Source organism: Pogoniulus pusillus, chromosome 2 (genome assembly GCF_015220805.1).
Source record: "Pogoniulus pusillus isolate bPogPus1 chromosome 2, bPogPus1.pri, whole genome shotgun sequence".
NCBI lineage: Eukaryota > Metazoa > Chordata > Aves > Piciformes > Lybiidae > Pogoniulus > Pogoniulus pusillus.
In genome coordinates, this window is record NC_087265.1 from 4,839,282 (window position 1) to 4,855,863 (window position 16,582).

The 16,582-nt window shown below is 43.0% G+C and overlaps 1 protein-coding gene across 2 annotated transcripts in view; it reads left to right on the forward strand.

The window, feature by feature from the left end:
• The window catches only part of EPC2 (enhancer of polycomb homolog 2), a 49,409-nt gene that overhangs the window by 20,877 nt on the left and 11,950 nt on the right, over positions 1-16,582 (forward strand). Inside the window, exons 3-10 of one of the 2 annotated variants that reach the window (XM_064154808.1) lie at positions 3,458-3,603; positions 6,817-7,023; positions 7,776-7,924; positions 8,727-8,859; positions 11,230-11,421; positions 12,306-12,395; positions 13,864-14,009; positions 14,116-14,459. In XM_064154808.1, coding sequence (XP_064010878.1) covers positions 3,458-3,603; positions 6,817-7,023; positions 7,776-7,924; positions 8,727-8,859; positions 11,230-11,421; positions 12,306-12,395; positions 13,864-14,009; positions 14,116-14,459 — 1,407 coding nt within the window. The remainder of the gene's footprint in view (positions 1-3,457; positions 3,604-6,816; positions 7,024-7,775; positions 7,925-8,726; positions 8,860-11,229; positions 11,422-12,305; positions 12,396-13,863; positions 14,010-14,115; positions 14,460-16,582) is intronic. The other variant, XM_064154814.1, reaches the window with a different exon arrangement.

Consider the following 16,582-nt stretch of genomic DNA (forward strand, 5'->3'; position numbering starts at 1 on the left):
ATCAACAGGGAGCTCTGAGCATTCCTGCCAGGTAGACTTCAGTGGCAGGATCAGCCAGGCCCTGTCCTACTGCAGTGTATAAACGTGGAGAAATGCACAAGTTTTGGAGCAGGAAAACTGGGACTCGCTTATCAGTCACAAGAACCTCTCAAGAATTCCCTGGAGAAAGGGATATGGGTGAACTATCAGACTGGTTGTTTTCCAAACAGCTAACTAGTAGCACGTCATCTGAAATACAGTGCTCTGTGTGGCTGGAACTAGTTTTCCAGCAGCTCTTGCAGGCCTGAATGAGCAGTTGCATCTGTTGCTATGGCAGGGACAGGAGCAGAGGGTGGTGATGGATGGTTCTGTCACTCAGCACATAAACCACCTGTGTCTTGTGATGGCTTTTGAGCCAGCAAGCTGCTGTGCTAGAGGCCAGCTCCAGGGTGAGGAATTACTTCTTCTGGAATCAGCACAGTTTTCTCAATGCTTGGGAAAAGATGAAAAAAGCATATTAGGATACTACTGAAATTTGTTTCAGAGAGCAGTGATAGACAAACTTCAGGGAAGTAGGACACTTCCGTGAGTGTGCCATAGCTGTACAGAGCTCACTTGGGATTGACGAACTTAGGGCTGCAGCAGTGGAAGAGGGGTAGCCTTCTGTTTCCTGAGACTTAACTCTTCCTGGCTGCATTGGAACAAGAGGTGAAAGGCCAGTATTGCTGCCATAGCTCCAAGGTCACTCACCTGAAGCCTCCTTGTAAACTCCCTTTGTTTGGAAATGAGCTGCATTGATAACCACAGCTCATAACACATAGCATGAGGAACACGGCTAGCAGAAGTGGAGCATTGCTAGAAGGCATGGAAAGCAGGATGTGTGACAAGGGTTCCCTGCTGTTCTCACACTACCAGTGTCTTTGTGTAAGAAAATGAGACTGGATTTATTTGGTGTACCTCATTCCTGGCAGGCTTGTGTTGGATGCTTTAGACTTGTCATTTTCATTATGTATCAAAATGTTTTTGGAGAGTTGAAATTCATAACTCAGTTCTGGTTTTAATGATTGAAGACCTTTCCCATTTTTAAGTTTTTCAGCACCTCATTTCCTATTCATGAAGTCTCAAACTGCTAAGAGAGCTGATGTTTTACCAGCTTGGACTTGGTATGTTGCTTAGCCAGTGGTTCACTGGGGCAGGTGAACCAATGTAACAGCTAGAAGAGTTGGTTCCACTTCTGCTTGCATATGCCCCTGGGTGTCTTGACCTGGTCCTGACGCTCAGTGAATACTCTTGCAGACTGGTTCCACTTGCCAGCAGCAAGTAGTGAGAGGGAGGGAATGTCCTGCTTTCAGTTGAGGTGCACCATGTGGTGGCTTTGGAAGTCTGCAGTGCAGTAATATACCTTCTCTGGGATGGGGACCTTATCATCACTGGTATTCATAATATGTTCTTGAGCATGATTGATCTTTTAATTTTTCTTCACCATGAGGGTGGTCAGCTACTAGGACAAGTTGCCTGGAGTGGTTGTGGATGTCTCATCCACCAAAATGTGAAGGTGAGGTTGAACAGAGCTCTGAGCAGCCTGGTCTGGTGGAAGGTGTCCCTGCTCATGGCAGGATAGTTGATACTAGATGACCTTTAATGTCTCTTTCAACCCAAACCACTCTGTGATTTTAAGTTTCTTATTGATGGAATGGATGGATTCCTTTTATTTTCACTAGTCTTAGTGTTTGCTGCTAGTTTGATCTTATTTGGGCCTGATTTGTAAACTTTTCTTCTGGGTGGCGGTTCAGGAAGGTGTATGGTTAAAGGACTTTCAGTGACTCTCTTGCCTTATTGTGAAGGTGAAGGCAAGTTTGCTGTCAGGGCTCACAATTTAGAGATGAACAGCATCACATCTTCTGTCATGAGGATCCTCTTGCTCACTGATACTCAGTCTTAGAAAAAATGACTTGAAACGTTTTTCTCACAGGGGATTATTGAATTATCTACTGACAGGTTGACTCTTATGTCTTTAGTGCCAGCATCTGTATGAGGTTAGACAAGCAGTGCCTTTTCTGGGCTTCACTGGGTTTCTGTGCATTCTCATGTCATCTGTGAGAACCTGGAGTTTGGGGTAGAGAGACCTGCAGTATCATTAGGATTGCTTTTCAAAAGAGTGAATATATCTAGCCTAGAAAAATTGTCCACCTGCCTTAAGCAGAGAAGTTTGAGATTTCACAGTGTACAGGAGGACTGGACTGGTTTTGTAGGCTCTTGGGGTGAGGGAAACTTTCGCAATTTCCTTACTGGTGAAAGTGGCAGTTTATGCTCAAGAAGTCATTGAATCACAGATTGTGGTGGAGGGGAAGTGTGGTATCAAACATTGTTCCACAGGAGAAGGATGAGCTGCTGAGGTTGGACTTGCCTTGGAGAGGTCTGAAGGGTGTTGAAGCTCTAGCAATCAACAGGTGGAGCCAGTTGGTCCCCATTTGAACAGTGGCCAGTGCTGTGTGAAGGTTTCTGCTTGGATGGCAGTGTATGGCTGATGTGATACACTCCTGGTGCCAATACTGCTCCCAGGTGGCTCTGCTGAGAGCACAGAGAGATTGAAGCAGAGCTTGCAGGAGCTGAGGATGTTGTGTAGAGTGGTTTTATTAAATTCAGCACTAGTGTGTGGCAGTCAGTTCAGTGATATTTGGCTGGTCACTGGCTGTTCAGCTCTTTGAATGGGGATGTCGATCAGTCATCCCAGGTACTGCAGAAGCCTGTTCTTCTCTCAAGTGCAGAGTTCTGCCAGGTGAGGGTTTTAATGTAGCTTTACAGACCTGTGAATTAAAAAATAATAAAATCTGGGTCAGTTTTTTATCTCAGATTTTTGGGTACCTACAGACTGCCAGAGGAGAAGCGAGATCCAGTGCTAAGTTGTAAGTGAAGCCTGATAGAGCTGTTAATGGTCCTACATCTAGAGTTGAGTTGAGGACTGGTCTAGTGTATTTATGGTTTGTTCACGTTGTGTGGAGAAGGGAAGAGGTTTAGTCTGTGAAGTATTTTAAGGCTCTGGATGTGTTGAACTACCTGACAATAGGCAACTGCAATGGTATTGGAACTTCAGCTTTTTCTCCAGGTGTGGGATTGATTGAAAATTGCTTAAATGTCCTGTCATGATCCTTCAGAGGATCTGCATTATAACAGCATTATGAAGCATTTTTGCTCTTGTTTTGTAAAGTTATGAAGTTTCTGTGTCTCTGTGGAACTGTTTTAAACAATTTTTTTCCCCTGTCACCCCTCGAGACTACTCAAAATGAAATTGATTGGATTCCCTTTCCATTGCTACCTTCCTGCTTGCAGCCGTTACACTGGGAAACTTCCTAGCATAAAGAGGAAGTGTTACAGCAGAGATTTGCTAATCTGAAACTTAATTTGGTTTAATTTCTGAGTGTCAGATGCGAGCTGGTATGTTATTTACCCAGCATCTCAATGTCTGTTTCTCTTGCAGCCTTCAATCTGGACAACGAGCAGCCAGACTATGACATGGACTCTGAGGATGAAACCCTACTGAACAGGCTGAATCGGAAGATGGAAATCAAGCCGCTGCAGTTTGAAATAATGGTTGATAGACTCGAGAAAGCCAGTTCTAGTCAGGTATTGTACTGTGGAGGAAGATCACTGAGTCTTTCTCATTTCTGATTTTGCCAGAGGGGTTGTTTTTTGGGTTTGGTTTTTTTTTCAGTTTATTTCATTTGGTGCTAATGGGATATGTGTGTGTTTGTCTGCAGTTACACAGAAGTCACATTGCTGTCTCATTGTCAGTTACTTAAGGGTGGGGAATGAGATTTGGGGAGCTGGTTGCAGGGAGTTGGGTTTTTTTACCTTTTCCTTCCCTGACCATGATGCGTTAGGATCTTGTTTAACCAGTGTTAGTATGGAAGAAGCTTGTGGTGATCAGCAGATGGTAGCAGGATTTGGCTATAAACATACATGAAAATCCAAATGCCTTTTTTGCTTGGTGCTGGTGGATATTTAATAGTCAGTTCCTGACTATTAAATTCTGTGTGTTCCACAAGGCCAGTGTCTGGAGAATGATGTTAAAGACAAAAACATTGTTCAGAAGCTACACCTGAAAGGTCAGTTTCTGAAAGACAAGTCTGAAATAGGTGGAGTTGCTTCTCAGTGAGGTGGGTGTTTTGTAAGAGGAAGGATCTGTTGCAGGATCCACAGCTCTGCCTTCGGTTACTTAACTTGATTTAGTTCAGTGCTGTGTGTTCAGGCCACAGTATTGTATTCTCTACATCTTGGAGCAGCTTTAGCAAGGATTGGGTTAAGAAGATGGGATGCAAATAAAAAAGCCTGCAGAGTACATTTGATGGTCCTTGTTGAGCACATGGTAGTCTGATCTCTGAGAGTTTTCATGTAGATACCCCGCTCCTGGCTTTCAGTTAAATCAGTTCTGGTCACTTCTCAGGATTAATTTGCATCCTTCTTAAGCTGATTGCATCTTCCATTGCTTGAGTAACAGAGTCAAATGTAAGAACTGAAAGATGTTTATTCTTAAAATTCTTACAATATTTACTGTAAGAATATAGAGTTTTTTTCATGTAGGCAGCTGCCCCTTTCTCTTAAATGTAAGTAACACTGAAGCATTGCAGAGGTCAAGAGTATTTTATAGCAGAAAGTGCTCATTTAAGGAAATCCATGACAGAAAAGATTTTGTGTGTACATGAAGCACTGTAACTGATTCTTTATAACGTTGGCTTACTCTTGAAGGTGAGGTGTGTAAAGGGAAATCCCTCTTTGCAGGGGAAGCTTCTGTGGGATTTCCTATGTAAGTATTTTCTGCCTGACTTGAGAGGTTGCAAGGTGTGTGTTCCAGCTGCTTGTCCTGCTTTTGGGCTAAAGATTTCTAGCCCCTGTTGAATAGCTCTGTCCTGATCTGTGTTAGAAATGGAAAGATAAAAACAGCTCTTGCAGGTTATTGCAGCCTGGGAAAGAAAGAATTTTGGCTGCCTGGCTGATTGCTTCCCCACACGGGATTATAATGCTCTCGAATCCCACTTGAGGCTGCTGCACAATTCTCTGGCAGTTTACGTGACTTACCTCTGGAACAGAAAAGGCTGCTACTGGGAATGCCTACCTCACCAAGGAGAGGGCTCTACACGTGGATGTTTCTCTAGGAATCCTTTGATAATTTAAGGAATATAGGGACTCTGCATCCGTGTTACTGGGGGCACTTGCAAAACAAGTGAGCAGGGTCAAAATGTAACTCTTCTGTGTGCTTAAGGCAGAGCATATATGTTTTTGTTTTTTAATTAAGGAAGCCATTAATGGGAAGCAGGGAGCAAAGGACAAACAAGACAAATTATTGTAAAGCAGTGTTCACAGTGGTAGGGTGCTGTTTGTGTACTGACTACATACGCAGTCACATCAACTTCTACATATGGATGGGGCATGCTGGTGAGTGTGTGTTTGATTAACCTGGCTGCTGTCCACTGGGTAGAACAGAGGCAGAATTACTGTTTTAGTACTGCATGAGGTCATGAGCACAGCAGGATTAGTGACTTTTTTCTTTATTTTAAAAACAAGTTAGTGTTTTTTTCTAATTCTACAGTAGATTGTAAGGGGTTTGTGCTCTCCTGGCTGGAATTAACGCTTAGAGTAGCAGTGGCTACACTTAGGACAGCCTAAGGGACAAGATTTAATGTAGTTTGAGACTCTGCAAAAGCAGATTTAAGTTTGGCTGATATTGTTCACATTATGGGAAAGAGAATGTGCTGTTCAGCTTCCATTTTAAGTGATAGTAGAGATTCTGTTTTCTTATTTAAGGATTGGGTTTAAGATGAGATGAGGTTGTTAAACTGAAATACTAGTTAGTGGTGGGTTTTGCATTTATTTAGAGTAATTTCCATATAAAAAGCTGAACATAAGAAGGAAAAGTTACAGTGGGCTCAATTAATAGTCTTGATTTTAAAGGTATTTTCAAACCTAAAGGAGTCTGTGATTCTATAATTACCTGTATTTAATCACCACCTGCTGAAATAGCTTAAGAATTGAACATCTTTGTGTCTCCCAACTGTAATAAAGGGGATGGTTGGTACCCTTTTCATCATAAAGTAAACATTTGAGGGGAAAAATGAAGAAATAATTGTATTTCAGAATATACAGTAGAATATTATCATAGAATGGTTTGGGTTGAAGGGACATTTTTAAAGGCCATCTAGTCCAGCCCCTCTGCAGTCAGCAGAGCTGTCCCCAACTAGAGCTCAGAACACCAAACAACCTGACCTGGTTCCAGGGATGGTTCCAGGGATGAGGCATCTACCACCTCTCTGGGCAACCTGGGCCAGGGTCTCGCCATCGTCAGTGCAACATGCCTTCTCTCAGGTCTGAATCTCTGTCTTCTAGTTCTGTCAGTAAAATATGTTCCATGGGAATCAACATGAAACTGCAAAGAATCCTACATGGTCATGGCCAACAAATAAGGAACTTTTTTTTTCTTAAGAGTAAAATAGAAGTGATTTGTAGATTGTGCTCTGCAGGCTGTAGTAGGTTATTTATGCCTTGTGCATGTAACTGCTTCAAATAGTGTTTTCAGATTTCATGGGAAATTGGTGAAGTTTTAGACTGTTGTGTGGAAGTTTCTGGTGATTCTGGTTCAGAGAAGTTAGCAACTACATATTTCACTCAGGAGGGACAACTGGTGGATTCAGTACTTTAGCACAGATCCATATTTTTTCCTGCCTTTATGGCCTTGTGCCAGAAAAGGATCAGGTCTAGTTAGAAAATGCACAAGAGATGTGAATGTGCAGTTACTTTCTCTCACTCCCATCTCAATTGCACCTCTTGCATATTGTCTTCCAGCTTGTCACACTTCAGGAAGCTAAATTGCTGCTAAATGAGGATGATTACCTTATTAAGGCTGTGTATGACTACTGGGTAAGGAAGCGTAAGAACTGCAGAGGGCCATCTCTCATTCCCCAAATCAAACAAGAAAAGAGGGATGGCTCCACCAACAACGACCCATACGTTGCCTTCCGGAGGAGAACTGAGAAGATGCAGACAAGAAAGGTAAATTGTCAGTTTTGACTCTTGGATTGGTCACTGTAAATCCTCCAGTTGTAAGAAACACCTTGATTCCTCTCCAGCGTCCTGCAGGATCTGTCCTGTAGTAGCCACAGTTACTGACCTGATTGTCTCTGTCAGCAGCTGTGCTCCTGGATCAGAGAGCCTCACTTCAAGCCTGTTGTATGATGTAGTCTGTGTTTAATCTGTCAGTTCTCTATAGACACCGTTGCAGCCCCTCCATTGTCTGAAAGCTGAAGCTCAAAGAGCCGTTAATAGGCACTGGCACATGAACAAGCAGCTGTGGGGCTTGCTAGGTTACAGACTTCACTCCCTGTAAAAAGGGGAGAAAGATCTTCCACTTGCCACGGAGCAGAGTTCAGGGTTTCTATTTGCAGCATGAACTGGAGTAGGAAGTTTGTAACTACTCAGCATTTTGTACACTTACACAACCTTGTGTGCAGATTTGAGGTGGAAAGAGTTCTAGGAGCAGAGTCTGCAGTTCCTTGTTCTGACGAGCTTTGCCTAGCTTGCTATGGAATCTGAGCAGACAAAGCATGGAAGGAAACATCTGAGAAGTTCTTTCTCAGCATCCTCAAAAGCTGTTTTGTGGCTTTATCAAGTCGGTTATGCCTTAGGAAAAGTTGCTTCTGAGTGTGCTCATGATTCTCACTTGGCAGCTGCATTATATTGCAAATAAGTATATATTTGTTGGCTGTTTGTGTTTTTAACTTGAAATATGTCTGGTCTTTCAACAGAATCGGAAGAATGATGAAGCATCTTATGAGAAGATGTTGAAATTAAGAAGAGAGTTCAGCAGAGCCATAACCATCTTGGAGATGATTAAGAGAAGGGAGAAAACAAAACGCGAGCTATTGCATTTGACATTAGAAGTTGTTGAGAAAAGGTAAAGTTGCAAATTTTATCCGTGACAGCTCCTGGCTTGCATCAGCAGCAGTGTGTCCAGCAGGACTAGGGCAGGGGTTGTCTCCTTGTACTGGGCACTGGTGAGACCACATCTTGACTGGGTCCAGTTTTGGGCCCCTCACTCTCAAGAAAGACATTGAAATCTGGACCATGTCCAGAGATGGGCAGTGAAGCTGGTGAAGGGACTAGAGCACAGGTCTTGTGAGGAGCAGCTGAGGGAACTGGGGTTGTTCAGCCTGAAGAAAAGGAAGCTGAGGGGAGACCTCATTGCTCTCTACAACTGCCTGAAAGAATGTTTGAACCATGTGGGGCTTGATCTCCCTAGTATCAGATGATAGAATGAGAAGAAATGCCCTGCTATTGTGCCAGGGGAGGTTTAGGTGGAAGATGAGGAACAATTTCTTTTCTGCAAGAATGGTCAGACATTGGAACAGGCCCCAGCAAGGTGGCAGAATCATTGTCTCTGGAGGGATTGAAAAGCTGTGTAGATGCAGTGCTGAGGGATATGGTTTAGCAGTGACCTGGCATCCCTGTGTTAGTGGATGGATTCTATGACCTTGGAGGCTTTTCCAACCTTAATGATGCAGTGGTTTATAGCACAAAGAGTTCAGTCCTCATTACATAGGAGGTGTTTTCAAACCTGTGAACAGATTCTAGTCTTCTGTACGTGTGCAACTTCAGAAGCCAAAATAGAAGGGTGTATGCAGACTGCTTGCCTATTTTGTTTCACATATTTCCCATGGGAATACAGCATTATATTTTTAATTGTGCTTTTTTCCTAGGTACCATTTGGGTGATTATGGAGGTGAAATCCTCAATGAAGTGAAGCTTAATAGACCTGAGAAAGAGATGAGCACAACTCCTTCCACTCTTCATAATGGAAATCATCATAAGGTTCAAGAATGTAAAGTTAAGGTAAGGTTTCTTTTGCTGCCAGTCTCTCATTACCAGTTCCATCATATTTATGAGACTATCCAGCAGATGTTTCTGTTGGAAAACTGAGTAGGAAGGGGCCTGCCACGTTAGAAGGTAGAAGATGAGACTGCTGTGCTTGCTTCCAGTTTAACGTTTGCTGTCTTTCCCACCTCAGTTTTAGTTGACAGGCTGCTGTTGCTGTTTGTCCCTTTAGATAGCAGCACTGCAGTAATCTTCCTTTTCCTTCTAGGTCTGTCTCTTTCCTTGTAAGGTGATGTAAACAGAAAGGTGTCAAGTGGGCATCAAGGCCTCCATCAGAATGCAAAATCTAGTCAATTACTTTTCCTCCTCCCTTTAAAGGGAGACTGGAACACTGTTTTATTTCTATCTTGTCCATGCCTGGCCCTCAGTGCAAAGAGGGTTTTACTGAGCTAGAACGCCAAAGGGTTCTTCTAGAGGCCCTTCTGAGCTGAAGTGATCTTTGCTTAGTAACATTTCCAGACAGAGGAATACAACTGTTACATCTTGTGACAGCTGGAAGCAGCTGATGTTTTAAAAATCACTGGAATTTTCAGTAGGCTGCCATGACTGAGGCCTGTGCACTTCCCTGTAAGACGCAGCAGATGTGCTGTCTGCCACTGCTTGGCTTTCAGCATTAGGTAAGCAGCAAACACAGCAAGGTAGAAGAAACCTTGCAACCTGGAATACTGGATTCAGTTTTGGGCCTTTCACTACAAGAAGGACATTTTGATGCAAACAGGGAAGTTTTTGTTTCTTAAAGCACTAAATAAGCTGTGGTTTGGTTTTGCTTTGGAGAAGGCTGAGGGGAAATTGCATTGCTCTTTACAACTCCCTGAAAGAAAGTTGAAGCCAGGTGGAGATGGGTCTCTTTTCTATAGTATCAGGTGATAGAGGAGAGGAAACGGGCTGAAATTGTGCCAAGGACGTTTAGATTGGATATTAAGAACAATTCTGTTGCTGCAAGAGTGGTCAGGCATTGCAACAGGCTGCCCAGGGAGGTAGTGGAGTCGCCATCCCTGGAGGTGTTGAAGAAATGTGTGGACATGGCACTTAGGGATGTGGTTTAATGGCCATGGCAGTTTTGGGTTGAAGGCTGGACTGGATGATCATGTAAGACTTTTCCAACCCAAACAATTCTATGGTTCTATGAAGGAGCAGCAAAATTTGGGAACCTTCAGTTTCTGCCAAGGAATGGAAGGCTGCTGTAAGAATGAGTGTGGAGGGGTGCAAGGCTGGGGTTGCTGTCTGTCACACATTGGTTAGTCGCTCTAAAACTATTGAAGCTGAGGAATTCTGTACTTAGGCTACTTGGGCAACACTTTACTTTGCATTTTTATTAACCTGTGCAGAAGCCCAGTGGATCCAGTTTTATTTTTATAATTGACCATGTTAGTAACATTCAGAGAAACAATAATGTAAGAATAATCTGTAGCTAGGAATGCTGAACTTCAATGTTTGCCTCTTTTGGTTTTTGTCTTGTCTCATGAAGAAATATTTCATACCCTGTGCAGTGATGTGTACTTCCATTAGCAGTAAAAACAGCAGTGTGCTCTACAAGTGCAAGTATTGAAGCAGGCTGCTCAGACAGGTTGTGGAGTCTCCTTTTCTGGAGAGATTTCAGACCCACCTCAACACTGTGATCCCGGGCAAGCTTCTCTGCATGCCCTTGCTTTTAGCAGGATATTTGGACTGGATGATCTTCAGAGGTCCCCTCAAACTCCCACCATGTGAGATTCTGGGATTGTAGTTATGTTTACTGAGCTGAATACAGTAGAGAAAAAGGATAAGACCCGGTCGTCTGCTGTTTGTGACAGGCAAAGAAACACACCCAGCTGTGAATTCAGATCTGGGTTTGAGAAAAAGCCTGAAATACTCACATTTGGCTGTGAGGCTAGAGAGTTGCAGACCTTTGAGTTTGTATTTAGCACTCACGACACCTTGTGGTGACTGAATTTAATACAAGTCTCTTGCATTGGTCTCGGACAGGAATGGTGTAGCACCTTGTGGTCCTCATCTCCAGTTACAAAGCTGAGCTTCTTGACTGGAATGTCAGTCAGACACTTTTTCATAAGCAGTCATCTGGGGAAAACAGGTTTTCCAGCTCCCATATACTGTGTGTATTGCAAACAGGGACGCTCTCAGTTCACCCCATGGCTGTATTTGTTACCGACCAATACCTGTAAACATGAGCTGAGGTGAAGCTCTGGAGGTTTCAGTGTTTGGAATAAATTCTGTGTTAGGCATCTGCAGCACTTTGCTGGATGTGGAGATGACAGTAAGGAGTCATCTCTTCAAGGTGTGAGGAAAAATTAATTACTATAATTCATTTGGATTGTTTTTCATAAACAGCATCCTCATCATTCATCCCTAAAGGAGGAGGTGTCAGATGTTGTACGTCAAAAGAAGAAGTACCTGAAGAAAGCCAAAATGGAGTGTGTGGTAGCTCCTCAGCAGCCCTCTGCCGAGCCCTTGCCAGTTATCAGCAAGAGCGACATTAAGCAGTATGACTTCCACAGCTCGGATGAAGATGAGTTCCCACAGGTAATAGATAGTGTGTTACACCATCCCAGTGTGCAGAGGTGGACATTCTAGTTGCCAGGGATTTGACCAGTCTAGATTGAAATGGAGAATAACTCAGGACAGTGAAAATAGAGAGAAGATAGTTAGGTAAACTGTGAGTTTGTTTTCTTCTAAGCTATGGAATCAGAGAATTGTTTGGGTTGGAAAAGAATTCCAAGATCATCCAGTCCAACCATTGACTTAATACTGCCATGGCTGCTAAACTATGTCCACACTCCAGGGATGGTGACTCCACCACCTCTCTGGTGCCTAACCACTCTTACAGGAAATATTTTTTTCCTTGTATCCAACCTAAATGTCCCCAGCACAGTTGCAGGCTGTTTCCTTTCTTTCTATCACCTGATACGAGGAGGAAGAGACCAACACCCACCTGTCTCCAACCTTCTTTCAGGGAGTTGAATAGGCTGAGGGAAGAGTTTCTCAGTCTCTGCTTCTCTAAACTGTAGTTCCTTCAGTTGCTTCTCACCAAACTTGTTCTCCAGACCCTTCATCAGCTTTGTTTCCCTTCTATGGATATGTTTCACCACCTCAATGTCCTACTTGTAGTGAGGGGGCTTAATCTGAACCCTGGATTTGAAATGTGGCCTCAGCAGTGCCCAGTCATGACCATTTTCCTGCTCCTACTGGCCTCGTTGTTGACTGAGGCCAGGATGCTGTTGCTCTTCTTGGCCACCTGGGCACACTGCTGGCTCATGCTGACTGCTGTAAACCAGGAGCCTTTGGAGAAGTTTGTGTTTGATATATAAATATGGCAACGAATGATACAGAAATACAAACCTGTGTAGTGAGTACAGTGTGTGATATACATGTAGCAGCTGGAGGAATGACTTTGCTTTCTGCTCTAGGTGCCCTCCCCCGTGTCTGAAGCAGAAGAAGAAAATGATCCTGATGGACCTTGTGCTTTCAGGAGAAGAGCAGGATGCCAGTATTACGCTGTAAGGCTCTCTGCTGTTTGCTTCAGCTTAGGGGTGGTTGTCTTCTTGGTTTGTTTGTTTTGTTCAATTGCTGATGTAGTACTACTTCTGCTCCCATTTTCAACACAAAAGCTTTGATTTAGTAAATTTGGTTAACTCTTCACATAAAAGGATTGTTGTTGCTGTTATTTTAGTGCTCAGGTTACCCCTTATTTATTATCCTGCCATATAAGACGTTTCAGATAGCACACAAGATTTTTGCTTGTAAAGGTTGTCCAGGTTTGAGTTGATAATAATAGCAGAAATACTACTAATGGAGTAATAAAACTGCCCTGAGGGAAGCTGGTGGGGCACATACACTGACAGGAGTCAAGGATTGGATCCTGAGGATTAGAACAAAGGCTGTTCAGAACAGCAGGTATTTTAGGAGTAAAACTAAAGGGCAAGTTTAGGAATGCCTGCTGAAATCACCTGCACATGTGGGCTACAAACTTAGCTGGCAGTTGTCACTCTGCTGTGTACTTAGCATTGGACTTGGCTGTATAGTTTTAAGGTATTTCTATCAGTTATTTTTCATCAACTCATTTTTATAGGCAAAGCTTTCATGCTACTGATCCTTACTGGTATGAGAAGATAAATTCATTAGGACTGGCCCTTAGCTGGCCATGAAGTGCAATCAGTGTGCATCCTTGCCTGCAGAAAGTCATAGAATAGGCTGGAAAATACCTTTTGAAGTCATACAGTCTAAGCAGTAACCCAGCACTGTTAAGTCAATCACTAAACCATGTCTCTCAGCGCCACATCTACATAGCTTTTAAATCCTTCCACCACTGCCCTGGGTAGCCTGCTCCAGGACTGGACAACTTCCAACCCTTTTGGGGAAGAAAGTGTTCCTTGTGTCCAAGCTAAACCTCCCCGATGCTATTTGGGGCCATTTCCCCTTGTCCTGTTACTTTTCACCTGGAAGAAGAGAGCAGCCCCCCCACTCAATCTAGCCTCCTTTCAGGGAATTGTAGAGGGCAATGATGCCTCCCCTGAGCCTCCTTTCCTCTAGCTTGAGCAACCCCAGTTCCCTCAGATGCTATTCAGCTTCTCAGAGCCTGAAGTTCAGAGGCTGTACAAAGGAAAGAAGTGTCCCCTGTGTTACGTCTCTTACCAATCACCCAAAGAGCCATTGTCAGGCAGGAGGTGCTGGGCCAGGTTGGCCTGTGTCTGAGCAGGACAGTTTTATGGGCTGCTTCTGGGCAGAAGGAATTAATTGTGTTGGTTTTTGTATTTTGGTTGAGGTGTCTTAATTTTATGACTAATGAAGGAAAGAGGATTTTCTGCTTCATGAATTCCTGTCGAGTTTAGCTTTTAAGCCCCAAGTTCTTTTCTTTTCCTGAGCGTATTAATCAAGTGATAGTTCTCTGGGCTTTTTCTGTACTCTGGCCTGTAAGCAACATCCTCACTCTAAATGAATATAAAATGGCTTTTCTTTTCCTTGCAGCCTCGTTTGGACCAAACTAATTCTCCATATGAAAACTCAGAATTGGCAGAATTGGACAAACCGAGGTTCAGGCATTGCCTTACAACCCTTACAATTCCAAGAAGGTGTATAGGGTTTGCAAGAAGACGAATTGGCAGGGGTGGAAGGTAGAGTTGACCTATTTTTTTGTTCTTTGTTCCTTTTCAGAAGAGAAGAGTATTAGAACCAAGTAGTTCAGCTGACTTACTTTGATTTTCTGTCCTCTCCAATCAGGGTTATAATGGACCGAATATCCACAGAACATGATCCTGTCTTGAGACAGATTGATCCGGAAATGCTGAACAGTTTTTCAAGCTCTTCCCAGACTTTAGACTTTTCTTCTAATTTCTCACGGACCAATGCTTCCAATAAACGTTGTGAAAACAGACTGTCCCTTTCTGAAATCCTAAGCAATATCAGATCATGTCGACTGCAGTGTTTCCAGCCAAGGCTACTCAATCTACAGGACAGCGATAGCGAAGAATGTACCTCAAGGAAACCAGGGCAGACTGTGAATAACAAAAGAGTCTCGGCAGCGTCTGTAGCTTTATTGAACACCAGCAGGAATGGCATATCAGGTAGGAGAGGATTTGAGTCTTTCTACAGCTTACAGTACTGACTTCCAGAAGTTTTACTTGTGCCTGATGGGATCCTCAGCAGTGGCATGTTCCTAAAGCAAAGATACAAGCTGATTATTTTGTCTACCTTAGAGTACATGGAGATTTCCCAGACACATCCTCTTCCTTCTGCTTGTGTTACAGTTTCACTAGAATCTTGATCCAGTGCTGGACTTAACCATGCATTACCCAAAGGAGAGATTCTGCTCCTATTCAAGCACTGCTCAGGTGTGATTGAGCCTTAAAGACATTAATTGCCATAACCTTACTTAAGGAGAGAAGAAGCCAGTGCAGCCCTCTCTCCTCAATCAGCTTGGTGGCCTGATAGTTCTAGATTTGGATGTAGAAGCACCAAAGCTGGAATACAAGTCACAACAACTGAAAATTGCTTGTGGCTTCTATTAGCTGTCTTTACATCACTTGCTTCATGTCCTAGGAGCTGTAACTGCTTAACCTTTAGCATTGTCACTTCTCTGCAATCACAGAAGAATGTGTGATTCCCTAAAGATTGGAGATGTTCCAAAAGAGATGTGCTGCACCAAGCAGCAGCAAGCATCTGAGTGTTGTCCTGCTCTACGTACAGAATGAGGTGTGAAAGAGGCTAATTGGATAGTATCATGGGGCTGCTTCTGAAATCCCATGATTAACTATGGATATGGAATGGTCTGTCTCTCTTCAAGTCAGCTGCAGGATTGGGCATTTAATCTTGAACAATGTACCTTCAGAACTCCTGAGTAGAAATTGCATTTCTTGAAAACAAAAGCACTTTATGTTGTGGATTTTAATGACTGAACATTAGCTTAAGTAACACCAGCGTGGTGCTGCCATAAGCACAAAATATTTATTCCAGCCTCATACTTCTCTAACTTTGCAGTATAAACACCACTATAACCTTCACAGTGTTCTTTCTCATGAAAAGATTTACATAAGAATGTTTTTCTGCTGCAAGAAAACAGATGTGATGTGCTGGGTCACCTTTTCTGTCATTTTTGTAAGGAACCTGAGGGTCCTGAGAGTTGCACCTGTAGCCAAAAGGAGCAGGTTTGTGTGGTGGGATTGTTGATAAGTATCAAGAGATGCTGTGTTAAAGCACGTGCAGACATTAGAAAGGGACGCTGTTTGTCACTTAAAGATGTCAGATGTAGGCTGTGAGCTGTAAGGAGCAATGGAGAGTTTGCTGGTAGCTTTTTATGTAACAAGCAAGTTGTGCTGCAGGAATTCTGTTGGCATGAATAAAGTATTATGACCTCAAGGTAAGGACAGCTCCTTTAAGGATACAGGTGAAGTTGATAATTTTCCATTGAATTCTCCATGATAATAAATACCAGTTGATTATTTAGGGATTAGCTAGATGTGAAACTTCAGGACCTTGAATTCTGCTCTGGGGAGACATCTTTTTTTGTCTATTCGGGTGGTTTTTTTGCTCCCAAGGGTTGGAGCCTACCTTAAAAAATAGGAGAATATTTAGAAGCTGATATATCTGATTTTTAATAGTATTATGAAGGGAAAAGGTTGAAGAGATCTATAAAGCTTCTCTACCTGGCTTTAGTCTAAATAAAAATTGTAGCAGTGGAAGAGAATTCAGTAGCTGTAGGGAAGATGACACATAATAATAAACCAGAAATTGGAAGTGTTTAAGCAGTATACTTGGGGAAAAGGAGGGTTGTGTCTTGGCAGGGAGCTGTGCATGCATAAGAAAACAAATGTCAGCCCTTGCTGGCTTGGGTAGTAACCACGAAGAGGAAATAAAACCCCCTAAGTTGCTGGTGCTGTGTGGCAAGTTAACGTCAGACCTGCTGCACATGCATGGACTAGCACTGGTGTACTTCAGATTTTGCACTGTTGAGGTAAGAGAGCTCAAGGAAGTGGTAAAGAAATATCCATTTTAGTGCTGAGAGAGACTACAGAGAAATAGCTACAACATGCATGAAACCAAATCTGATGGGTCTAAGGCACTTTGTAGAGGAATAGTAATTAACTTCTGTTATATAACTTTAGAAATCCTCTGAGAAATACATTTAGATGAGAACAGAGATCACTCAGGAGCTGAACTACATTATGCAGGGAAATTTATGCTTGTGGAA